This window comes from Phalacrocorax aristotelis, chromosome 25, assembly GCF_949628215.1.
Source record: "Phalacrocorax aristotelis chromosome 25, bGulAri2.1, whole genome shotgun sequence".
Taxonomy (NCBI): domain Eukaryota; kingdom Metazoa; phylum Chordata; class Aves; order Suliformes; family Phalacrocoracidae; genus Phalacrocorax; species Phalacrocorax aristotelis.
The window spans coordinates 3,579,447-3,601,781 of NC_134300.1; the positions used below are offsets into that span (position 1 = coordinate 3,579,447).

Genomic DNA, 22,335 nt, shown 5'->3' on the forward strand with positions numbered 1-22,335 from the left:
GTGCCGGATGCCGGAGCCGGTGGATGCCACAGCCCATGGGATGCTGGCTCTGGTGGATGCTGACCATGGCAGATGGATGCTGCATGTGCCGCCTGCGGCAGGTGCCAGGGCAGTGGTGGGGCTCCCAGTGGGCTCCACGCCCCACCAGCACCGCTGCTTCTTGGCGCGGGTGGGTGCCGGGCAGGTGCTTCCCCAGCCGGGCCCATCTGCGGTGCCGGCAGGGTCCCACGGGTGCAGCCGAGCACCACTACGGCACCGGCACAGAGGCCCTTTGTACAGCAGCGCCGGGTGCCGCCGGCTCCCTTTGTGCAGGGCCGCGTCACCCTGTTGTTCTCCCGGGGACAGCGGGGATGGCACTGGCACCGGCACCCACCGGGCAGCACCCAGGGCCACACAGGGCACCCCCAGATGGGGGGTGCTGGGGGTGCCAGGGCAGGAAGGGCGGCCGGGCTTGGCTCCCGCTTTCCGAGAAGGGAGGAAGCAGGATGCAGCCCATGTCCTGCCCAGCCGGGCTGGGGGCCAGGAGGTGACTCGCGGTGTGACACAGCGTGTGGTCCTGCTGGGAAGTACGGACGTGGGGAGGGGACGGAGGGGCTGACACCCCCCAAGCTGGGTTGAAGGGGATGGAGTGTATGGGTAGGAATGGAGTGTATGGGCAGGGATAAAGAGGATGAGGAGGGTTGGAGGGGACAGGCAGGGATGGGGAGGGATGGAAGAGATGGGTGGATGAAGAAGATGAGAAGGGATGGAGGAGATGGGAATAGAGCAGTGGGGAGTTAGGGGGCAGCAGGGGCTGCAGGGTGGGGGAGTCCCCCCCAGGTTGCTCCCCCAGGTTGCCCCCAGCCCTGTGCCCATGCCAGACACCCCAAGGCTGCCCCTGGCAATCACCCACTGTGACCCCAACCCCTGCCACGCCAGTGGTGTCCCACAGTGGCCCTGGTGAAGGCATCCTCGAGAGGGGGGTCCCAGTGAGGGGGGTTCCAATGAGGAAGTCCTGGTGAGGGGGGATCGCAGCAAGACAGTCCCAGTGAGGGGGGTCCTGGTGGGGGATACCTGGCAAGGGGGGTCCCGGTGAGGCGGGGTCCCAGTGAGGAGATCCCAGCAAGGTGGTCCTGGTCAGGGTGTCCTGGAGAGGGGGATCCCAGTGAGGGGGTCCCCAGCAAGATGGTCCCAGTGAGGTGGGTTCTAGCGAGGGGGTCCTGGTGAGGGGGATCCGGGGGGGGTGTGTGTCCCAGTGAGGGGGGTCGTGGCAAGGGGGATCCTGGTGAGGTGGAGTCCCAGTGAGGGGATCTCAGTAAGGTGGTCCTGGTAAGGAGGATCCCAGTGAGGGGGATCCCAGGGAGGGGAACCCGGTGAGGGGATCCTGGTGCGGGGGGGTCCCAGCGAGGGGGATTCCCAGGCCCGGCCCCGCTCCCAGGGGACCCGGCTCTGCCTTCCCGGAACGACCCGCGGGGCCGGGGCCGTCCCCCCGCCGGGGCTGCCCCGCTCCGCCCCCCCGCCCGGGGCCGCCTCTCCCGCCCGTTAAAAGGCGGCGGCGGCGACAGAGCCGGCGGGGACCCGCTGTCGCCGTGCCCGGGCCATGCGCCGCGCGCTCCTGGCGCTCCTGGTCGCTGCTGTCGCCGCTGCCGGGGCCGCCCCCGGCCCCTCGTGTCCCGTAACGGCACCGGAGGGAGCCGGGACACGGTCCCGCGTGGGGCCGGCCCCGAGGAGAGCCAAGGTACAGCCGGGCCGGGGAACGGCGGACCGGGATGGGCTGGGACTCAGCGGAGCGGGATGGGGCGGGATGGACCGGGATGGGCTGGGACTCAGCGGGTCGGGATGGGGCGGGATGGACTGGGATGGGCTGGGACTCAGCGGACCGGGATGGACTGGGATAGACCGGGATGGGCTGGGACTCAGCGGAGCGGGATGGGCTGGGATAGACCGGGATGGGCTGGGACTCAGCGGGTCGGGATGGACTGGGATAGACCGGGATGGGCTGGGACTCAGCGGAGCGGGATGGGCTGGGATAGACCGGGATGGGCTGGGACTCAGCGGAGCGGGATGGGCTGGGATAGACCGGGATGGGCTGGGACTCAGCGGGTCGGGATGGACTGGGATAGACCGGGATGGGCTGGGACTCAGCGGATCGGGATGGGGCGGGATGGACTGGGATGGGCTGGGACTCAGCGGGTCGGGATGGACTGGGATAGACCGGGATGGGCTGGGACTCAGCGGGTCGGGATGGACTGGGATGGACCGGGATGGGCTGGGACTAAGCAGACCGGGATGGACTGGGATGGACCGGGATGGACCGGGATGGGCTGGGACTCAGCGGACCGGGATGGGGCGGGGCTCAGGGCCAGGGGCGGCCCGGGCTTGCCCCCCGCCTCCCGGGGCAGGGCCGGGACCCATCCGGAGGGGGGACCGGGGCTGCGGGCAGCTGGGACCCTACGGGGAGACTGATGTGGGCTGGTGCGGGGCCCAGAGGAGATGAGGTGCACTGGGCTGGCAAGGGGACGGGACGGGGCGCAGCCTGGCACGGTGCTAGGGGACACCCGCATGGGGTGGGGGTGCTGGGGGACACTGGCTGGCGCCAGTCCCCTGCTCCAGTGCCCTGCTTCCCGGCAGCGCTTCGCCTCGGTGCCACGGTATGTGGAGATGCTGGTGGTGGCAGATGAGTCGATGGCCCAGTTTCACGGTGCGGGGCTCCGGCGGTACCTGCTGACAGTACTGGCAGCGGCTGCCCGGTCCTTCCGACATGGCAGCCTGGGCAACCTGGTGGAGCTGCGGGTGACACGGCTGGTGGTGCTGGGCCAGGACACCCCCGGCCCCCCCACCACCTCCAACGCTGCTCAGATGCTCCGCAACTTCTGCCAGTGGCAGAAGGGGCTCAACGTCCCGGATGAGGACAGTCCTCTCCATTTCGACACCGCCATCTTCTTCACCCGACAGGTGTGGGGGGGGGATGGCTGGGACGGTCTGGGGGGAGCTGCAGGGCTCTTTGGGGTCCCTGCAGGGTGATTGGGGGCTGGCAGGGTTGCTGGGTGACCCCCAAGGTGTTTGGGTGCTGGCAAGCCCCTGGGGCATCTGTGGGTTTTGGGGATTGGTGGGGTCCCCAGGGCCCATCCCAGGGAGTTTGGGTGCTGTCTGGGCTTAGGGGTGCCCCGGGCCCCTCCCACGCCCTGCCTACCCCCAGGACCTCTGTGGAGCAGCCACCTGTGACACACTGGGCATGGCCGACGTGGGCACTGCCTGCGACCCTGAGCGGAGCTGCGCCATCGTGGAGGATGATGGGCTGCAGTCGGCATTCACGGCTGCCCACGAGCTAGGTGAGCGGCGGGGGCTGGCGGGGAGGAGGGGGGTGACCTGCTGCTGCCCGAGAGCCCCGTCAGGGCTGACGCTGCTTTCCCCTGGCGCAGGCCATGTCTTCAACATGCTGCATGACACCTCCCAGCCGTGCCGGGAGCTGAACAGCCACTCCGGAGCTGCCCGCCATGTGATGGCTCCCGTCCTCTCCTCACTGGAGCCTGGGGAGATGTGGTCCCCATGCAGTGCCCGCTTCATCACCGACTTCTTGGACAACGGCCACGGTATGACCCGGCATGGGAGGTCCCGGCGCAGGGGGGCTCCAGTGCTCTTGGGGAGCACCCCCCAGTGCAGCAGTGTCACCTCCCCGCAGGTCACTGCCTCCTGGACAAGCCTCTGGAGTGGCTGCAGTTTCCCTCGGCGCTGCCAGGCAGCATCTACCCAGTGCTGCAGCAATGCCAGCTCGCCTTCGGACCTGACTCACGGCACTGTGGCGACCTGCAGCCACCCTGCGCCTCACTGTGGTGCACCGGCCACGCCGGTGGCCGCCCCGTCTGCCAGACCAAGCACTTCCCCTGGGCTGACGGCACGCCGTGCGCACCGGGCAAAGCCTGCATGGATGGGCTGTGCGTCAGTGTTGGCCGCATGCAGGAGCTCACCGTGAGTCCTGGTGGGGCAGCGTGGGGGGCAGCCGGGTGGGCACTCACCTGCCAGCATTGGTTTCACCCCTGCACTGCGTTTTCTGGCTGCAGACACCCGTGGACGGCAGCTGGGGGCCGTGGGGGCCATGGGGCGGATGCTCACGGACCTGCGGTGGCGGCATCCAGCTCTCCCACCGCAACTGCACTGCACCCGCACCTCGCCACGGCGGCCGGTACTGCGCGGGCAAGCGCACCCGCTTCCAGTCCTGCAACGTGGAGGAGTGTCCTGGCAGCACCCGTGAGTGGAGCCGGTTGGGGCTGGGGAGCGGGGATGGCACCACTCCCCAATGCAGGCTGTGAGGCAGCTGGGGGCTGCTGCTGGTGCTGACCGTGCCTCACCACCCCCGGCAGCCCTGACCTTCCGGGAGGAGCAATGCGCCGCCTACAACCATCGCTCTGACCTCGTCAAGGGGCTGCCGTCCCCCTCAGACTGGGTGCCACGCTACAGCGGCGTCCCTGAGCGGGACCAGTGCAAGCTGACTTGCCAGTCCCAAACTCTGGGCTACTACCATGTGTTGCAGCCGAGGGTGAGTGTCCCTCCGCCCGCCATGCACCCTGGGGTGCCGCCGGCGGGCGCTGAGGCAGTGCTGTGCCGCAGGTGGCCGACGGGACGCCCTGCTCCCCCGAGAGCACAGGGGTGTGTGTGCAGGGCCGCTGCATCCCTGCCGGCTGCGACCGCATCATTGGCTCCAAGAAGAAGTTTGACAAATGCATGACGTGCGGCGGCGACGGCTCTGGCTGCACCAAGGTCTACGGCTCCTTCACCAAATCCCGGTAAGCACCCCAACGGCAGCGGTGGGGTGGGGGGATGCCACCTGCAGGCTGCCATTGCCCCCCTCCAACCCTGCTGTGCCCCACAGCTACGGCTACAACGACGTGGTGACCATCCCGGCGGGCGCCACGCACCTCCTGGTCCGGCAGATCTCGGCAGCAGGCGGTGAGGATGTCTTCCTGGCCCTGCGACGGCCGAGCGGTGGCTCCCTGCTCAACGGTGGCTACGTCCTGGTGCCCTCCCCAACCGACGTGGCGCTGGCGGGCGGCGCGACCCTACGCTACAGCGGGGCCACGGCGGCCACCGAGACACTGGTGGGCCGGGGGCCGCTGTGTGAGCCCCTGGTGCTGCAGGCGCTGGTGGTGGACGAGCAGCGCCCACCACGCTTGAAATACAGCTTCTTCGTGCCCCGGGTGCAGAGACACCCATCAGCAGCCTGGGAGAAGCAGAAAGCCGAGATTCTGGAGATTCTCAGGAGCCGCCGGCGTGGCAAGTAGCAGCACAAGCCTGGCAGGGACATGGCTCTGCTGGGGAGCAACCCTGGCAGCACTGCAGTGCCTATTTATTTGGTTATTTATTGCCTGCTGGGAGCAGGGACACCGCCCACAGGACAGCATCAGGCAGCCCCTCAGCAGAGCCCCGGTGGGCCCGTACCGCACACGGGAACCAGCCCCGGTGCAGGTAACCGCATCTACCTCAGCCCCTCTGCGGGCAGAAGGGGGTGACGCCCCTGGGCAGGCCCCAGGGCCCCCCCTTCTCACAACTGCCCCCTACCCTGGCTGTGGCCCCGCCCTGGCGTAGCCACCCAGCTGTAATTTATTGCAGCGCCAGTATTTAAAGCTATTTATCGAGCTGCCTGGCTTAGTGTGTGGTGATCAGCGCAGCGGTGCCAGGCACGGCAACGTCCCGCAGGCGCAGCTGTGGCCGCGTTAACCCTCCCAACTGCTCCCGGCACGGCCCCACCATCTTTCGCTGGCGCCTTTCCCCTCCAGGGTGCCACCAGCACCCCCCTGCACCCCAAGAACAGGGCACCACCAGCCTTGCCCAGAACAGGACTTTATTGGGTGCTTCCTCTCGGCCGTGTGCAGCCCCTTGGGGAGGCTACCGGTCTGTACCTGTCCCTCGAGGTCGCAGCCGGAGCCGTGGGTACACAGGACCCAGCCACGCTGCCAGCCCGCCCCAAAGGCTTCCCAGGGTGGAAAATCCCCACTCCTGACCTTGCCACGGAGCCATGCACCCCAGGGACAGTGGGGTGCTGTGCCGGGGAGCCCCAGGACCTCACTGCTGCACTGGCTCAGTGCTGCGGGGTGGGCGCCCAGGCTTTGGGGGTGACAGATTCACCCCTGGGTGGGGCAGAGGGCTCACACTGCCAGGCACGGAGGTGGTGAAGCTCCCTTGTGGCTCTACAACCTGGCACGAAGCTGCCGTCGGCGTGTTTCCAGCATCCTCCCTCATGCCGGGTGCAGGGAGCTCAGAGGTAGAGGCTGGGCAGGGGGCTGTACGCCCGTCCTGGGGAGGGGCTGCAGCTCCAGGGGAAGAGCCAGTAGAGCACAAAGCCTGGCCAGAGGGAAGGGGAGAGGCGTGAGCTGCGCTGGTGGCTCCGGCCCCACAGCCTTCCCCAGCCCCACGTACCTCACCTGAACACCTCCTGCAGCAACACCAGTTTGGGTTTCAGGGGGTGCAGCCCCTCACCGTCTGTCTCCTTCAGCCCCCGATTGTGGAGCTGCTCCAGGGGTGTCTCATCCATCATGATCGACGCGACCTGGGGATGACGGGGCTGCCACTGCCAGCACTCAGCCACCCCCACTTGCCCCAGTGCCCCCCGCCTCCGCCTCTGCACCACTGCCCTGGCCATAAAACACGATGGTGACAGAGGCCCCGAAGAGAAGGGACTCCAGCAGCAGGACAGTGCAGTGAGCCCTGGGAAGGCAGCCATGGGTCAGAGTGGTGCCAGGGGCTGGAGCCAACGTGGGGCAGCCCAGAGCCTGTCCCCACTGCACCCCGGGCAGGCCCAGGGTCCCACCACAGCGCTGCCTCCCGATGTGAACTCCCCCACAGAGGAGGGAGATGGGACCTCTCACGTCTGGATGCGGTTGTTGGTGACATCTCCTCCTGCTGCCATCCCTACTCGGGTCCTGCCCTCTGGTCCCAGCCAGGCGGCCAGCACCAGCCCCATGGCATAGCGACTGGCCAGCCCTGGCACAAAGCGAGCAGTGAGCGTGCAGGCAGCGAGCCTGCAAGCAAGCAAGCACCCCCCTCACCCACACTGTGCCCCCCAGACCTGCCCACTGCCGTGGGACTGGGCACCCTGACACCCCCCCATGATCCCCCAGCCCTGTGCTCACCCCATTTCCCAGCTGCTGCCCACAGAGCCCAGCCAGGGGAACCAGGAGTGGGGCTGCCCCATGGGGAACAGGGACCCCCATGTGACCACTCACCAGTGTAGAAGAGGAGCTGGATGAAGTATTTCTGGTTTAACTCCCTGATGCAGTTGTTGATCCTACAGAAGGACAGATGGATGAGTGACAGGGGATCTCACCAGCCTCGGTCCCCTCTCAGGGCTCTCTCTGGTGCCTGGGGGCAGGAATGAGCTGTGGTGGAGCCCCTTGTGTCCCGGCAAGGGGCCGTGCCAGAGGTGTCTACCAGGAGCAGTGGTGGTCCACACGGCGCACACAGTGGTGGCAGGTGCAGCAGTGGTGGGCGCGGGGCAGATGGTATGCCTCACAGCGCTCGCATGCTGTCCAGTCCTCCTGGCTCTGCTGGGACGGTGCTCACCGGGGGCCGGCCATTGGCATCCCTCCTGGTGGAGCTGGGCCACAGCACAGCCCCTCACCCCGGTCTCTCCCACCCAAACCCGACCCGGCCACCCTCTCAGTCCCCCAGCCTCATCCGTGCAGGCTTCTGCAGGGCCCCGCTGCGCAGGTCGGAGAAGTCGATGGCGGTGTTGGGCAGGGGAGCCACACCTCGGGACGGGGCACGGGGAGATGTGAGCACCCACCTCACCGGGGCACAACGGGGCGGCCACCCCCCGCTCCCGGGCGGGGGGGCCTGAGCACCCCGCTCCCCCCGTAGCACCCAGACGGTGCCACGGGGGACAGCCCAGCCCCGGGCGAGGTGCTGGGGCTCGGCGGGGATTTAGGGGTGCCCCGTGGGCGGGAGTTGGCAAGGGCAGCGCGCGGGTGGCAAGCCAGCCGCAACACAATGACTTTAAAGGTGGCAGCGTGGGAGGGACACCAGGGGCTGCGGGGAGAGGGGGGGCGCGGGGTCAGGGCAGCGCCGCGGGGACCCCCACAGGGACACGGTACGCCGCGGCGGAGGGGGGGTCCCACCACCCCAGCAGCCCCGGGGGACCTCGCGCTACCAGGGGGGACGCCGGGGGCGGAGGAGAGCGGCGGGACAAAGCGGAGACGCGCGGAGAGGACACCCGTGAAGAGGACCCGCGTGGCGGGGACGGACACAGCCGCCGCCGCCGCCCCCCCCCCCCGGGTGGGCCGGTGGCACCGGACGCGCAGGGCGGGCTGCGGCAGGGCGTGGGCCGGCGCGGGCCCCGCCGAGGCAGGCGAGCAGCGGGCAGAGGGCAGCAGCCACACCCACGCACCCGCCCGCCCCGCCCCGCCCCGCTTCCGGCTCCGCGCGCCGCGCCCAATCGGAGCGCGCTCCCGCCGGGACATTAGGAGGAGGGGCGGGACCAACGCACGAAGGTGGGGGTGTGTTAGCGTGCTCCGTTGCCGCGGCGACGGGAAGGCGGGGTTTGTGTTAGACACGCCCTCCATGGGCGGTCCCCGCGGAGCTCCGCCCCCGCCCCGCTGGCTCGGGCTCCCCCGGGTCCTGCCGCCCGCCGCGGCCCGCCCGAGGCAGTCTAGATCGATGGGCCGAGGCCAGTTGTGTGAGGTTTAACAAGGCCAAGTGCCGGGTCCTGCCCTTGGGTCACACCAACCCCAGGCAACGCCCCAGGCCTGGGGCAGAGGGGCTGGGAAGTGCCCGGCCAAGAAGGCCCTGGGCGTGCTGGCTGACAGCCGGCTGGGCATGAGCCAGCAGTGCCCGGGTGGCCAAGGAGGCCACCAGCCCCCGGGCTTGTGTCAGCACTGGTGTGGCCAGCAGGAGCCGGGCAGGGATGGGGCCCCTGTGCTCGGCCCTGGTGAGGCCCCACCTCGAATGCTGGGCTCAGGTTTGGGCCCCTCGGGACAAGAAGGGCCTGGAGGGGCTGGAGCGTGTCCAGAGAAGGGCAGCAGAGTTGGGGCAGGGTCTGGAGCACAAGTGTGCTGGGGGGCGGCTGGGGGAGCTGGGGGGGTTTAGCCTGGAGAAGAGGAGGCTGAGGGGAGCCCTTCTCGCTCTCTGCAACTGCCTGAAAGGAGGCTGAAAGGGGGGGAGGGTTTTGTCTCTTCTCCCAAGTAATGAGTGACAGAACACGAGGAAAAGACCTCAAACTGTGTCAGAGGAGGTTTAGATTGGATATGAGGAACAATTTCTTTACTGCAAGAGCGGTCAGGCACTGGCACAGGCTGCCCAGAGGCAGTGGAGCCACCATCCCTTGGGGTGTTCAAAAACCATGTAGCCATGGAACTTCAGGGCACGGCTTAGGAGGCCTGGGGGTGCTGGGTTGGGGGGATGGACTTGGTGATCCTAGAGGTCTTTTCCAACCCTAATGACTCGTTCTGTGACCCCAGGGCCCGGGTAGCGCCGATCAGAACCCACTCCCCGCCACGCCCCGGCCGGGACCGGCCCCTTTAACACCTGCGGCGCCCTCGAGGCTCCGCCCCCTTACGTCACCACGCCCCACCCCGCGCTCGCGCTCTCCCCCCTCTCCGTTCCAAGATGGCGGCGGCGGCGGCCGGGCGGGGCTGAGGTGTTCCCGTCGCCCGCAGGTACCGGGAACGGGTCCGGGAGGGGGGAGCGGAGCCGCAGCCGGAGCCTCCCGCCGCCGGCCTCACCCTCCCCCTTCCCCGCAGCGCCCCGCGATGTGGCCCGGCCCGCTCGACGCCTCCAGCCGCCCCCGGTGACCCGCCCCCCCCCCCGGTGCCCCGGCTCCCCCGGTGCCCCGGGCCGGGTCCCCCCGCCATGCTGCGGCGGCTGCTGGAGCGGCCCTGCACGCTGGCCCTGCTCATCGGCTGCCAGTTCGCCTTCGTCGCCTACTTCTCCCTGGGGGGGTTCCGCAACCTCACCTCCCTCTTCGGCCGCGCCGCCGGGCCCGTCTTCGACTACTCCCGCACCCACGACGTCTACGCCAACCTGAGCCGGCTGCTGCCCCGCCGGCCCGCCCGCCCCGACCCCGCGCAGCCCCTGCCCTTCTGCCCCGAGCGCTCGCCTTTCCTCGGTGAGTTGTGGGGCCGTCGCCCCGGGGGTGGGGTTGGAAATCCCGGGGGGGGCCGTGGCCCGGCCGCGGCGGGGTGGTGGCGGGGCGGGGACCGGAGAACCGGCTCCGCAGCTGCCAGCCCGGACTGACCGGATGAGCAGGCAGGGCCGGTCCGGGGAGGCTCCCCGGGGATCCGTGCCCCGCCGTGGGTGCCGTCCCTGCCGCCCCGCGCCAGCCCCCTGCCTCCCCTCTGTGCAGTCGGCCCGCTCACGGTGAGCTTCAGCCGGGTGCCCACGCTGGAGCAGATCCAGGCAAAGAACCCAGTGGTGCAGGAGGGCGGCCGGTACCAACCCTCCACCTGTGAGCCCCGGTCCCGCACCGCCATCATCATTCCCCACCGCAACCGCGAGACCCACCTGGGCCACCTCCTCTACTACCTGCACCCCTTCCTGCAGCGCCAGCAGCTCCAGTACGGCATCTACGTCGTGCACCAGGTGAGTCCGGCGGGCGCCAGGGCCTTTGCCAGGAGCTTTGTCGGCGGCCAGGCTCGCACCGGGGGCCGCCGCTGCCAACCGGCTTTCTCCGCAGGCAGGTAACTCCACCTTCAACCGCGCCAAGCTGCTGAACGTGGGGGTGAAGGAGGCGCTGAAGGACGAGGAGTGGGACTGCCTCTTTCTCCACGACGTCGACCTCATCCCCGAGAACGATCACAACCTCTACACCTGCGACCCCTGGAACCCCAAACACGTCTCCATTGCCATGAATAAATTTGGCTACAGGTGAGTGATGGCAGCTGTGAGTGAGCCAGGAGCGAAGGGACTGTCCCAGGCCTGGGCTCAGCGTTTGTGTCCCCCCCCACAGCCTGCCATACCCCCAGTACTTCGGGGGGGTCTCGGCTCTCACCCCCGACCAGTACATGAAGATCAACGGTTTCCCCAATGAGTACTGGGGCTGGGGCGGCGAGGATGACGACATTGCCACCAGGTAGGACACTGCAGGGACCTGCTGGTCTCGCTGTCGCCATGTGATCATGTCCTGCTGGGAGGCACCGGCTGCTTCCCGGGGCCCTGGGATGGCATCACCATGCAGGACAAGAGCATGGGGGCTGTTGCTGCTGCACCGGGGGGGATGCAGATGGCGTCCCCACGGCCTGGCACCCTTGGGTGATGGCGGGGCTTGTCTGCAGGGTGCGCCTGGCCGGCATGAAGATCTCCCGCCCACCCATCTCCATCGGTCACTACAAGATGGTGAAGCACAAGAGTGACAAAGGCAATGAGGAGAACCCTCACAGGTCAGGGGGCTGGCAGGGGACTTGGGGGGGCCGGTGGGGGTCTTGGCAGTAATGCTTCCCCTCCCTTGCCCCTTCCAGGTTCGATCTGCTGATCCGCACGCAGCGGATGTGGACGCAGGACGGGATGAACTCCCTCACCTACACACTGCTGGCCAAGCACCTTCACCCGCTCTACACCAACCTCACAGTGGACATCGGGACGGACCCCCGCGCCGGCCGGGGCCGCAGGGGGCTGGTGCCGGGCCACGAGGGCCAGAGGTACCGCAGCAGCACCAGCCTCTTCCGGGAGGAGATGCTGCGCAAGCTGACCCGGGATGCCGCGGGGTGGGGGGACCAGGGGCTGTCCCTGTCCCAACGGATGCCCACAGCCACCACGCAGCAGCTGCTGGCGGGTAACGGCACCCAGGGTGGCGCCGGCTCCCTGCTGGCACCAGGGATCACCCAGCGCAGCCCCGAGGCTGCTGGGGAAGGTGATGCCCACCCGGAGAACAGTGCTGGGGCGGCTGTGGCACAGAAGGAAGGGACCCTGCCCACCCGTGGGAACAACCAGAGCTTGCCGCAGGGCGCCCGCTAGCCGCTGGCCGCTGCAGCCCCACACGGACTCTGCCTGCCACAGCCTGGTGCCGGAAAGGGGCCTCCCATTGTGCGTGGGGTCAGGGAGCTGTGGCTGGGATGGTTGTGCTGAGGCCTCACTGGAGAGACTGGGGGAAGCAGCGAGCCCTGGGGCCAACTGCCTGGGGTGCTGCTGGCCATGGGGCTGGTGCCTGATACTGGGGGGCACCCCCCGGGACAGGGTGCAGGGAGAGCTGGGGACTTGCCCGACACCATCTCCCCAAGGGCTGCGGGTGCCTGAAGGTGGTTGCAGGCTGCGCTGCCAGCGCATGGTTATTTATTCTATTTATGAGCTGCTCCCTGGACCTTTATAAGGGTTTTTTTCAATTAAAAAAACACTTTGTCCTACTGCTGCGGGGCGGCTGCCTGGTGCCAGGGGACACGGGGATGCCAGGGCTCAGTGCAGCTGCCCCAGCAGCTGCCCGACGGCCGCTTTGGCACTGGCGATGCAGTCGTTGACAGAGACGCCGGTGTAGGAGGCTCCGATGAGGCTGAGGGGCAGCTGCTGCTCTGCCAGGAAGCGGCTGATGCGCTCTGTGGGGATGGGGAAGGGCGGTGGGCACCTCCGTGGGGGTCAGGGGACCCCCATGCCCTGTCCCTGCCTTACCTGTTCGCTGCCAGTGGCCCAGCGTGTACTGGGGGATGCAGGCCTGCGGGCAGGGAGAGCCAGTGAGCCCTAGGGGACACACTGGGATGCTGCTGAGCCCCCCACCCTGCAGTGCCATCACCCACCTGGTGCACCTTGATGATGGAGTGGGTCGGGGCCACCTCTAGGCCCAGCTGCTCCCGCACAGCTGCCTGTGCCCGCTGTAGCAGCAGTGCTGGCGCCGCTGCCGCTGGGTCCCCGAAGCTCTGCCCAAACCAGGCACCTCCTAGCATCACCTATATGGCACCGGGGGCACCATGAGGCCCCCCCAGATCAGCCTTGTCATCCTCCCCGCCCCATCCCTGGTGGCTCACCGTTAGCCGCACTGAGGCAGTCCCCATGCCATCGTGCTGGGGGAAGGCCACCGAGTCGTAGACGATGCCCAGGAGGGAGGCATCCTCGGAGGAGGGCACCAAGTGCCCAAAACCCTGGGCAAGAGCAGCAGCATGAGCAGGATGGGGTCACCCATGGGTGCTGGCATCACCTGTGGGCGCTGCTCTTACCGTGACGGGCAATGTGACGCCCTCATACTGCAGGTTCACCACGGCCACTGATACAGCCGGGATGTGCCGCAGCTCCTGTGCCAGCGGCTCGGCCTCAGCTGGCAGGACCTCAGCCAGGGCTGGGAGGAGAGATGGGAGATCAGGGTGGGTTCCCCCTCCTTGTCCTGCGGGACCCAGGTGTCCGTGCACCCCCACCCTTACCTGCAGCTGGGAGGGCGCTGACCACATGGTCGGCCGTCACAGTGCCATCTGCCAGAGTGAGCTGTGGGGAAGGAGAGCAGTGTGGGGGGCACTGGGAAGGGGACCCAGGTGTCCTGGCACCCCCCACCCCAAGGCCCTACCTGCCAGCAGCCATCGGGGCGGCGGCGCAGGCGGCGCAGGCGTGCGTGGCAGTGCAGCTCGATGCCACGCAGGCGCAGGAAGGCGGCCAGCGCCTCAGCCAGGCTCTCCATCCCGCCCCGCAATGACCACTGGCTCCAGCGCTCGGCCCGTGCCCGCCAGCTCAGCCCTGACTCGGCCCCGCGCTCCTTCCCTGCGAGTGACAACGCCAGTGTCCCCACATGCCATAGTAGCAGCATTGGGGCATCCCCCCTACCCATTCCCCCCGGCCCGGCGCTCACTGGAGCCCAGTGCCAGCCCCAGCAGAACGGATCGCCGGCGCCGCTCGGCCTCGAAGAGTGCGGGGAAGCAGGAGCGGACACTCAGCGCCCGGCAGTCCCCGGCAAACACCCCCCGGCACAGGCTGTCCACGGCGATGTCGGCCACCTGCAGGGACATGGTGGGGTGAGGCCGGTCCCCGCCTGGCTCCTGTGGGCCCTGATAAGCCCTCGGCGCTATCGCCTGGCACAGGCGCCCACCTCCTGGCCAAAGCGGCGACGAACGAAGGCGTGCACGCTCTCGTCGGGCTCCATCCCAGCCGGCGCCAGCAGGTCCTGCACTCCGCTCCAGAGCAGCGCGCGCGAGAAGGGGGGTACCGGCCGCAGCAGGCCCCTGAGGACACGGAGGGCTCAGGGGAGGGTGGCCCACGGGTGGCACCGGGCTGGCAGCGGGGCGGGCACCTACCCCAGGCCCGAGGGCAGCTTGTGCAGGGCCCCACCGGTGTAGAGGAAGCGGTTCCTGGAGGCTGGGTGGTCCCCGGGGACGGGCAGGACATCACTCTCCAGGCCCAGCTCGGTGACCTGCGGGGACACGGAGGGGGGGCGGGCACGGCAGAGGACACAGGACCTGCCCTGGGGCAGCCTCCGCCAGATCCCGGCACCACACAGGGAGCCAGCGGACCCTGCACCCACACAGGGACACCCCCCGCCCCGTACCCAGGCATCCAATCGAGGGACCCCTCCCAAGACCCCGGCAACCACCCAGGGACCCCTCTCCCCCAGCACCCTGCTCCCAGAGACCCTCTGGCACCCTGCAGCCAGCCCCAGGTCCCCCCCCCGACCACTGCACCGTGGGACCCCTGTGCATCCCCAGGGACCCCCAGGACCCCGATATCCATCCAGGGACACCCCCCGGCCCAAGGACCCACCAGGGATCCCACCCCAAACTCCAGCAGCCCGGACCAGCCCAGGAACCCTCCAGACCCCAGCACCCCGGGACCTCTCTGTCTCCCTGATCCAAGCCCCGGGGACCCCCGATCCCGCCCCAACCCCCCTACCATGTGGAGGGTGTCGGTGCCCACGGCCCCGCCGGGGCGGATGCCCCTGGGCCCGTGCTCGAACACGGCCCCCTCGGCCGTGCGGGTGCTCTGCAGCCACCCCCCCAGCCGGGCGCTGGCCTCCAGCAGCAGCACCTGGGGACACCGCGGTCACACCGGGGGAACCGGGGGGGCACCGGCGGGCACCCGGGCTCCCCCGCCCCGGGGAGGGGACGAAGCCACCCGGGCCGCGCTCACCTTGGGCGGGCGGGGGGCGCGGGCCAGGTGGTAGCAGGCGGCCAGGCCGCTGATGCCGCCCCCCACGACGGCCACGGTGGGCGGCATGAGGGAGCCAGGCCGGGCGGGTGGGCAGAGAGCGGGGCCGCGCCGAGCGCCGGGGCACCGGCACCACGGACCCCGAGGGGCTCCGTGCCCGCCCCTGGGCGGGGCTAAAGGCGCGCCGCGCCAATGCCACGACGCTGTTGCCTGATGGACAAGCGTGGGGACCACCCGCCGACACGCTACGGCGGCCGGGTAGGGCCAGGAAGCAGCGCGGAACGGCCGCCACAGGTGACCTACGCCCCTCCCCTCAGTCTCGCCTCGCCCGTGCACTCGCTGCCCCGCCCCCGCAGCTCACCGGCCCAATCAACTCTAGTCCCGCCCATCTAAGACCCGCCCCCCTCAGACAAAGCCACTCCGGACTCCACGGCAAAACCCTCCCCTCTGCGATTATCCCCGCCCCCAAGCAGACCAGCACCCCGATTCACACCCAAACAAGCTCCGCCCCCTCCCATGGCCCCGCCCCTCACACACCACCCCCAGCCAGGGCCAACCCTTCACACCTCCAAACTTTGGCTTATTTTTTTTTTTTTTAGTAAATTTATTCACAAAAGTGCCACCTGGGCAGTGGGGGCTGCAGCCACCTGCCCTCTGTCCACACCCCGACACGTGGGGCTGGGGGACTGGGGCCTGGGGAGGGGGCAGCCCCCCGCCACGAGGGGCTGGGGGGGCTGGGGCAGCTCAGGGCCTCCTGCCGGGGGGCTCCTCCAGCTCGTAGAAGAGGACGTAGCCCTCGCTGGACGGTACCTGGTTCTCGCTGATAGGCGAGACGCTGCGGCAGCACCCTCAGCCCACGCCCACCCTGGCCAGGCAGGGCGGGTGCAGGGCCCGGGCGAGGCGGGGGGCATCAGGGGGTGGGGGGCACCTACCGGGAGTCGTTGTAGACGCGCCAGCCGGCTGGGTCCCGGCAGAAGGCGGTGTAGTGGCCGTAGTGGACGCTGCCCGAGTGGTTGCAGAGGGCATAGAGGCTGTAGACGGGGCTGCCTGTGGTGGGAGGCTGGGCTCAGTGCTGCTGTGAGGGGCTGGCACTGCCCCCCACTGCGTCCCCCCTGGCCCGTCCCGCCCCGTCTCACCCGCCTTCTCGCTGGCGAACTCCCGCAGGTTGAGCTGCTGCAGGGGGAAGTCCACAAAGACGGAGCATTTCTTGATGGAGTAGCGGGTGGTGGAGAACCGGTTCAGGTCTGGGCAGCATCAAGGGAAACGCGGCCCCGAGCAGCTGAAGGGGCGGCACCCCGGGACACCCCCACACCCCTCATGTGAGCACCGGCAGCTCCGAGGGTCCCAGGCCTCTCCCCTGGCCCCCCACCCTCCAGTCCCCAAAGGATACGGAGCACCAGGATGCGGGGGAAGCGCTGGATGGTCAGCTTCTTCGTGCTCCTTGTCCGCTGCCGGCACTTGTCACAGACCTGCTGGCGACATGGTGCCAGTGAGAGGGGGCTGGGGGTGCCGAACCCAGGGTGCTGAGCCACCCGCCCCGGCCTCTTACCGGGGCGTTCTCCGAATCCAGCTCCTCCTCCTTGGTGAAGAGGCTGAAGCAGTCGTGGAGTGAGACCTTCCCACTGGCAAAGCTCTTCTGCAGGGGGAGAGGGTCAGGCGGGGGGCTGGGGGGTGGCTGGGGGGGACAAGGGTTGGCCGGGGGGCTCTGCCCCATCCCTACCTTTGGGATGGGCAGGGAGAGATCGCAGAAGACCTCAAAGGTGGTGGAGCGGTAGCCGCATGCCTGGCACTTCAGGCAACTCTTCAGCTGCCCCACAAAGAGGTCTGGGGGCAAGGGGGGGGCATGAGGCTGGGTGGAGAGGGGCACCCTGAGGGGTTTTGGGAGTACCAGGAGGGGTCACCCCTGCCCATCAGCACTCACCCACAATCTTGCTGTCCTCCCTCTCCAGGTATCGCTTCCACATCTGGTTGGCGCGTTCGTCATCGCTGCAGGGAAAGGCAGCAGGTCAGGGTCGGTCCCCATGGCCAGGGCTCCCCCCTGTGACCCCTCTCCCCCTCACCTCAACGTCTCGGGGTCCTCCAGCGCAGGGGTCCGCCGAGCGTCTGAGAGGATGCTGGGAGTCCTGCGGCCCTTGCGGTTGATCTCCACGTGCAGCCGGTCCATGAAGAACTTCAGGAACTCCTGTGCATCCTGCTGGCTGCGGCAGGACGGACCCATTGCACCCACTGCTGCCCGGCTCCCCAGGAGGCAGGGGAGCTGCCAGGGGGTCCCCCGGGGCTGGGAGGAGGGGGGCAAAGCCTCACCTGTATCCAGTGAAGGAGGGAACATATTTCTGAAAGACGGCTTTGAAGCGCCCGGGGTTGACAGCCTCGGAGGAGTCAGGGTGCCAGAGGGCAGCGATGACATCGGCAAAGGCTGTGGGGACGTGGGACGCACTGGGTGTCAGCACCAGCGGGGTTTACATAAGACCAGGGGGGATTAGCTGGAGGGGGCTCCCGTCCCACCTTCGGTGAGCTCCTGGGGGGCGCGGGGGCCGGGGGGCTGCTCCTGCTGGAAGTCCCGGCGCAGGCAGTAGTCCCGCAGCGGCTTGGTGCTGCTCAGGCACTGCAGCACGGCGTTCATGAAGCACTGCGGAGAGCGGTGGGGACGCGATGACACCCTGTGGCAGCGCCGCTGGGCCTTGGCATGTCCCCCACAATCCCCTTGTGCCCCTGACCATACCCTGCTGTGCCATGGGGACCCCTGAGGGGTAGGGGGATCCCTGGGGATGTGCCGGCCCCAGCAGGTGGGAACCGCTTGGTTACGGCCACTGCAAGCCCAGGGGAACCCCGGGTCCCTCGCACACCCCAGGACAGAGGGACGGGTGGGTTCAAGGGACATGGGGACACGGGGACGCAGGTGCTTACCGTGTTGCCCAGGTTCCTGAGACCGACATGGCCTGAGCCCAGCAGCAGGGTGTGATGGGTCTGCAGGGACACAAAAGGACATGAGTGAGACCCACTCCTATGCAGCAAACCCCTCTGGCCACCCCTTGGCTTCCTACGGAGAGACAGACGGCCGACCCTCAAGCATCAGAGGCTTCACCTCGCCGCTGACGAGCAGCAGCCCCATGACAGCAGTGTGTACCACCGACTCAGAGATGTCGGCGCCGCGGCCCTGCAGATCCCGCTTGGTGAGCAAAGTGCGGTGCAGCTTGCGTGGCAGCTCCACCAGCGTGGCTCCCTGCAGCCCCGGCATGGCTCCAGCACCGCCCGGGCGCCGGGACGGGACTGCCGCACCAGCGTCGCCGGGCCCCTCTGCCTGTCTAAGCCACAGCTCATTAGCTGATCCGATTTCCCCTGGCTATTCTGGGCCTTGCTGGAGGCTCATCTCAGGGGGATTAATTAGCAGGAGAGCCACCTTGGGGACAGCGAGCACCCAGAGGACGGCGAGCGGAGGCAAACACACCTGCCTGCCCCACACCACACTGGTGAGGCGCAGGAGAGCATCATGGGGAGCAGGGTGGCTTGGCGGGATGGGGGCGGCCCCCTGTGCCGCCAGCGAGGGATACGCTGTGGGGGCTGAGCTGCATCCCTGTCCCCCGCCAGCACAGGCCCTGCCCCGGGATTTCGGTGCACCTAATCCCCCCACGTGGCCCACGGTGAGTGGAGGACAGGACCTGTCTGTTCCATGGGAAGAAGGCTGATGCAGAAACAGGCATGGTACCAAGCAGCCCCCAGCAGCCCCGGAGCTGAGGGGCCTCAACCCTTTCGCAGTGGGGACCCCCCAGGAAGAACGGTGCAGGGAGAGGTGAGACCGGCACCGCTGTCCCACCCCAGTGGTGTCACCGACCCCCAGGAGCGAAGCTGCCGCCCTGCAGCCAGGGGCAATGGGAGGGCCAGGGCACGCCCCGCTGGCAGAACAAATCCTGAGGGTCTTACAGCTGCCGCCTTCTCCTCAGTCCTGCCGGGTGCTGGGGCTCTGCCCAGGGCGGGGCTGCTGGGTGCTGGAACGCTTGGGCTGTGGGCGTACGGGGGGTCGGGGGCAGTACGAGTCCTCGGGCAGCCCTCGGGCCGGACGGAGAGCAGCGGGGCAGTAGGCTTCCCATCCAGCCCCGGAGAGACATTGACCCTCCGGAGAGAGGAGCTCCTCCTGAGCACCAGCGAGCCAGCGCTCAGCTGGTGGCCACAGTCCCTCAGCACCAGCCGGCTCAGCACCGCTGCCACGTCCTCGGCACGGCTGCCGCCCTGGCTCAGGTCCCCGATGCTGATGGATTTGGAGCGGGCCAGGTTGCTCCGCCGGCGCTCTGCTTCACGCCCCACCAGCGAGGCCCCGGTGGGCAGGGAAAAGGAGGCGCTGCCTGGCACGGCGCCCGCCTGCGGAGAGCCGGGCACCCGCACCGCGTGGTCTGCCTTCACGGGCCCCCGCCGGCACGCTGAACTGCGGAGAGCTTCCCCACGTTTCGAGGCTCGACCCCGGTCCAGCTCCAGCTTCTTGCTGCGGTCGTCCAGCGGGCCGGGCCGGGGCGGCAGGAGGCGAAGCTTGGGGGCCGGGGAGAGCCCGTTGGCAGCAGCGGCGGAGGCCAAGGCGGCAGCATGACGCTCCTGGCTCAGGGCCCGGTGCCCACTGGGCAGCTTGGTGGCAGCCTTGGGCTGGGGAGGTGACGACAGTGTGGTCCCTGGCCCGGCCGACGCGGTGCTCCGAGGCTTGGGGCATCGTGGGGACAGACAAGAGAGGAGCCCTGCGGGGAGAGGGACCAGGCTGATGCCGGCGACACCAGGCTGGCGCACGGGGACACTGGGCACGCACCCACCTCTCTCGCCGTGCCTCCTCTCGCCAGCACTGCTCACAGCCCCCAGTGGTGAGCAGCTGGCCGGAGAGTCCTGTCTGCAGGGGCCCTGCGGCACAAGGAGAGATGCTCTGGATCACCCGACGGGACCAGGGGACCCCACGGCCCCCCTCACCCGTCTGCCGCAGCACCGATGGGAGGCGAGTGCTGTGCCGTGCTTCCTGAGCCAGCAGGTGAGTCACAGAGGTGCTCGGCACCGCCGGCAGCGGGTTCCTCCCACCTGCCCACTCCGGGCTCTGCCAAAACACTGCTTGGAGCAGCTGGGCTCTGCCGAAACACCTCTCGGTGCGGCCGGGCAGCGATGCAGCCATCTCCCGGCACCTGCTCCGTGGGGACACCTGGCGCTGGCGGGGTGCAGGCCCCGCGGGGAGGCTGTTGGCGTTCAGCACACCCCGGGGAGGGCGATGGCTGCTGGCTGTGCCCGGAGAGCGGCTCTGCAGGAGCTGGATGCTGCTGGGCGCTCGCCAGCTCAGCTCCGGCCGGCCGGGAGGGGTGGAGGGAGGGATGGCCGGTGGTCCTGCTGCCGGTGCAGCCGCGGCACGGCGAGACCCCACCAAGGTCGGGGCGAAGGGCCCCACGGGCCTGCCCGTGGCGATGGCAAAGGCTTCCAGCCCCCCGCCCTGCCCACCCTGTACGCCGGGGAACCCCCGTCCTGCCCCCTGCCCCGCAGACCACCCGCCGCTGTCCCCTGCCCTGGTCACCCGCCCCCCATGGGGCCCTGCACCCCACCCATACCCCATCCCGGTACCGGGGGACACCCTGGGGAGGGGGGTGAGGGCGCCTGCCCTCCTTTCTCTCTCCTGCCGCCCCCTCCCGCGCCTCCCGGTGCCCCCCGCCCCCGCCGGGCCGCTCCCCCCTCCCCGCCGCACCTCCCGCGGGCCGCCATGGCAACAACTCCCGCACCACCCGCCGCCATCTTTGTTCCTCCCGACCGCCGCTCCGCCCCCGGCGGCTTCGCGCGCCGCACTGCGCCTGCGCTGGCTGGGCGCGACGCCCCCTCCCTTCCTGATAGTTCCGCGTCGCTATGGAGACCAAGCGGCGTCTCTCTCCCCCCACCCATTCCCCTCTTAAAGGGGCCGCCACCCACTGTTTTCTTAAAGTGACAGAGTCCCTCGATAAAGTGTTACTGTAGGTTCGTGCAGGGCGGCCGGACCCCGAGGGCCGCGACCGTCCCCAGCCCCCCACCGGGACGCCCCAGAGCAGCAGGAAGGGGCAATGCTGGGGCTGAAGAGTTTATTGGGGAGCAGCAGCGGCAGCAGGGAGTGGTGGGGGGACGGGGAGGGGGGGGGGCTGCACACCCCTCCCCACCCCCACCGCTCACTTCTCCTTGTGCTGGATGATGCCTTTGGTGACGAGGTCGGGGATCTCCACGGCCAGCCAGGGGCCCAGCTGTAGTAACAGAGGGTGAGCGGCCCTCTGTGTGACACCCCTCCCTGTGGGTGACACCCCCCTCCCCCCCACAGGTGACACCCCCTGACTCACCCCCAGTGCCATCAGATGGGCCAAGCCGAATTTGGGGACGTTCCTGGCCCAGAGAGGCTTGAAGTGGTCGCTGAGGCAGATCTTGCCCCCCCTGCGGGGAGGAGGGAGCTATCAGCCGCCCCACATCCCCCAGAACCCCCCCAGGGGTGTGGGGCACCCCCCAGCCCTGAGACCCGCCTCCCCACCTGTACATCTTGGCCGTCTTCCCGTCCAGCTCAGGGATGGCGATCTCGGGGGCGGTGGAGGGGTAGGTCACCGGGATCTTGGGGGGTGGGGGGGACACAGGACACGTGGTGGGGTCAGCGGTCCCGCGGGCACCCCCAGCCTCCCCGACCCCCCCGCAACACTCACATCAAACTCGATGGCGAATTCGTACTTGAGCAGCTCGTGGACATACCAGCACTTCCCGAACCACCTGTAACACACCGTGGGGGGCCCGGCCCCCGCCCTCCTCAATCCCGAGCCCCACCCGGACACCGGAGCGGCCCTGGGGCGGGGGGAGCCCCGGCCCCGCTCACCCACCGGGTGCCCTCGGCGTTGGACTCCAGGCGGAACCAGTCGTTATCGGCGCGTTTGTTGTTCTCCACGTACTGGGGAAGGGAGGGGGGAGTGGGGGTGAGCGGGGCCGCCCCGAGCCCGGGGAACCGGCGGGGAACCGGCGGGTGTGCGGTCCCGGCGCACCTGGATGAGGGCGCGGTACTCCTCCTTCAGCCGCGCCGCCCAGCCCTCCCGGTCCCGCGGCCCCGCCGCCGCCCGCAGCAGTGGCAGCTCCGCCACCGCCCGCCGCGCCGCCTCCTCCGCCATCTCCCCGCCGCCGGAAGCCGCCCATCTTGACTCGGGGCGGAAGTGACGCTAGCAGAGGCTCTGCTTCCCGCGACACCATCTTGCTTAGGGGCGTGACGCGACGGCGGGGGTGGAGTGTAGCGGGCCGGCGCCGCCATCTTTACTTGGGGCATGGGCAGGGCGCGACGCCGCTCCGACGCCTCCATTTTTAGTGCTGGCGGCGCTG

The 22,335-nt window shown here is 69.2% G+C and overlaps 6 protein-coding genes and 1 long non-coding RNA gene across 11 annotated transcripts; 3 read left to right on the forward strand and 4 right to left on the reverse strand.

Annotated features, from left to right (window-relative positions):
• Positions 1 to 1,276: 1,276 nt before the first annotated feature.
• On the forward strand, positions 1,277 to 5,612 carry ADAMTS4 (ADAM metallopeptidase with thrombospondin type 1 motif 4). The gene is made up of 9 exons (XM_075075165.1): positions 1,277 to 1,717; positions 2,611 to 2,934; positions 3,179 to 3,311; positions 3,402 to 3,572; positions 3,662 to 3,948; positions 4,041 to 4,227; positions 4,341 to 4,516; positions 4,588 to 4,763; positions 4,850 to 5,612. Exons 1-9 carry the CDS (start codon positions 1,580 to 1,582, stop codon positions 5,256 to 5,258), a joined length of 2,001 nt encoding a protein of 666 aa, XP_074931266.1. The 5' UTR covers positions 1,277 to 1,579; the 3' UTR covers positions 5,259 to 5,612.
• Positions 5,613 to 5,783: 171 nt separating this feature from the next.
• LOC142048189 (uncharacterized) lies at positions 5,784 to 8,534 on the reverse strand. The gene is given in 7 exon segments (XM_075074832.1): positions 5,784 to 6,318; positions 6,394 to 6,523; positions 6,600 to 6,795; positions 6,843 to 6,957; positions 7,200 to 7,261; positions 7,405 to 7,531; positions 8,123 to 8,534. Coding segments are annotated over 7 exon segments (1,128 nt in total). The 3' UTR covers positions 5,784 to 6,232.
• A 998-nt stretch (positions 8,535 to 9,532) lies between these two features.
• B4GALT3 (beta-1,4-galactosyltransferase 3) lies at positions 9,533 to 12,305 on the forward strand. Of its 2 annotated transcripts, XM_075075179.1 has the most exons (7): positions 9,533 to 9,626; positions 9,711 to 10,075; positions 10,313 to 10,548; positions 10,643 to 10,833; positions 10,916 to 11,038; positions 11,241 to 11,345; positions 11,424 to 12,305. In XM_075075179.1, the coding sequence occupies exons 2-7, from the start codon at positions 9,820 to 9,822 to the stop codon at positions 11,917 to 11,919; spliced, it is 1,407 nt and encodes a 468-aa protein (XP_074931280.1). In that variant the 5' UTR covers positions 9,533 to 9,626; positions 9,711 to 9,819; the 3' UTR covers positions 11,920 to 12,305. The 2 variants fall into 2 exon arrangements, with proteins under 2 accessions (XP_074931280.1, XP_074931281.1); XM_075075180.1 differs by lacking the exon at positions 10,916 to 11,038.
• On the reverse strand, positions 12,218 to 15,178 carry PPOX (protoporphyrinogen oxidase). Of its 4 annotated transcripts, none has more exons than XM_075075173.1 (12): positions 14,998 to 15,178; positions 14,761 to 14,895; positions 14,169 to 14,284; positions 13,964 to 14,096; positions 13,727 to 13,871; positions 13,448 to 13,638; positions 13,308 to 13,368; positions 13,107 to 13,225; positions 12,918 to 13,031; positions 12,690 to 12,809; positions 12,565 to 12,607; positions 12,218 to 12,491 (listed from the first exon to the last, which is right to left on the reverse strand). In XM_075075173.1, the coding sequence occupies exons 1-12, from the start codon at positions 15,082 to 15,084 to the stop codon at positions 12,355 to 12,357; spliced, it is 1,401 nt and encodes a 466-aa protein (XP_074931274.1). In that variant the 5' UTR covers positions 15,085 to 15,178; the 3' UTR covers positions 12,218 to 12,354. The 4 variants fall into 4 exon arrangements, with proteins under 4 accessions (XP_074931274.1, XP_074931271.1, XP_074931272.1 ...); XM_075075170.1 differs by having other exon boundaries at positions 12,690 to 12,839; XM_075075171.1 differs by having other exon boundaries at positions 13,308 to 13,398.
• Positions 15,179 to 15,587: 409 nt separating this feature from the next.
• USP21 (ubiquitin specific peptidase 21) lies at positions 15,588 to 20,759 on the reverse strand. Its single transcript, XM_075075166.1, is given in 15 exon segments — positions 15,588 to 15,850; positions 15,948 to 16,062; positions 16,152 to 16,259; positions 16,406 to 16,484; positions 16,565 to 16,651; positions 16,736 to 16,839; positions 16,937 to 17,001; positions 17,076 to 17,213; positions 17,320 to 17,431; positions 17,521 to 17,644; positions 17,923 to 17,982; positions 18,937 to 19,650; positions 19,652 to 19,736; positions 19,809 to 19,893; positions 20,714 to 20,759. Coding segments are annotated over 13 exon segments (1,857 nt in total). The 5' UTR covers positions 19,712 to 19,736; positions 19,809 to 19,893; positions 20,714 to 20,759; the 3' UTR covers positions 15,588 to 15,759.
• Positions 17,639 to 18,943, forward strand: LOC142048391 (uncharacterized). Its single transcript, XR_012657465.1, has 3 exons — positions 17,639 to 18,188; positions 18,404 to 18,485; positions 18,604 to 18,943. It is a non-coding gene; the product is annotated as an uncharacterized LOC142048391 (long non-coding RNA).
• Positions 20,760 to 21,063: 304 nt separating the features above from the next.
• Positions 21,064 to 22,166, reverse strand: UFC1 (ubiquitin-fold modifier conjugating enzyme 1). The gene is made up of 6 exons (XM_075075193.1): positions 22,008 to 22,166; positions 21,849 to 21,916; positions 21,678 to 21,741; positions 21,512 to 21,588; positions 21,327 to 21,417; positions 21,064 to 21,233 (listed from the first exon to the last, which is right to left on the reverse strand). Exons 1-6 carry the CDS (start codon positions 22,128 to 22,130, stop codon positions 21,162 to 21,164), a joined length of 495 nt encoding a protein of 164 aa, XP_074931294.1. The 5' UTR covers positions 22,131 to 22,166; the 3' UTR covers positions 21,064 to 21,161.
• Positions 22,167 to 22,335: the final 169 nt, after the last annotated feature.

Bases quoted from the DNA above. Each gene is read 5' to 3' on its own strand.
- UFC1 (XM_075075193.1), bottom strand. From the start codon at position 22,130: ATGGCGGAGGAGGCGGCGCGGCGGGCGGTGGCGGAGCTGCCACTGCTG. The intron at 21,418-21,511 runs GTGGGGAGGCGG...TCCTCCCCGCAG, and splicing joins AAGACGGCCAAGATGTACAG to GGGGGGCAAGATCTGCCTCA. The intron at 21,234-21,326 runs GTGAGTCAGGGG...CTGTTACTACAG, and splicing joins CCCATCTGATGGCACTGGGG to CTGGGCCCCTGGCTGGCCGT.
- PPOX (XM_075075169.1), bottom strand. From the start codon at position 15,084: ATGCCGCCCACCGTGGCCGTCGTGGGGGGCGGCATCAGCGGCCTGGCC. The intron at 14,896-14,997 runs GTGAGCGCGGCC...CGGTGTCCCCAG, and splicing joins GCGCCCCCCGCCCGCCCAAG to GTGCTGCTGCTGGAGGCCAG. The intron at 13,872-13,963 runs GTGGGCGCCTGT...ATGTCCCTGCAG, and splicing joins GTCGCCGCTTTGGCCAGGAG to GTGGCCGACATCGCCGTGGA.
- ADAMTS4 (XM_075075165.1), top strand. From the start codon at position 1,580: ATGCGCCGCGCGCTCCTGGCGCTCCTGGTCGCTGCTGTCGCCGCTGCC. The intron at 1,718-2,610 runs GTACAGCCGGGC...GCTTCCCGGCAG, and splicing joins CGGCCCCGAGGAGAGCCAAG to CGCTTCGCCTCGGTGCCACG. The intron at 3,312-3,401 runs GTGAGCGGCGGG...CCCCTGGCGCAG, and splicing joins CACGGCTGCCCACGAGCTAG to GCCATGTCTTCAACATGCTG.
- B4GALT3 (XM_075075179.1), top strand. From the start codon at position 9,820: ATGCTGCGGCGGCTGCTGGAGCGGCCCTGCACGCTGGCCCTGCTCATC. The intron at 10,549-10,642 runs GTGAGTCCGGCG...CTTTCTCCGCAG, and splicing joins GCATCTACGTCGTGCACCAG to GCAGGTAACTCCACCTTCAA. The intron at 11,039-11,240 runs GTAGGACACTGC...GCTTGTCTGCAG, and splicing joins GATGACGACATTGCCACCAG to GGTGCGCCTGGCCGGCATGA.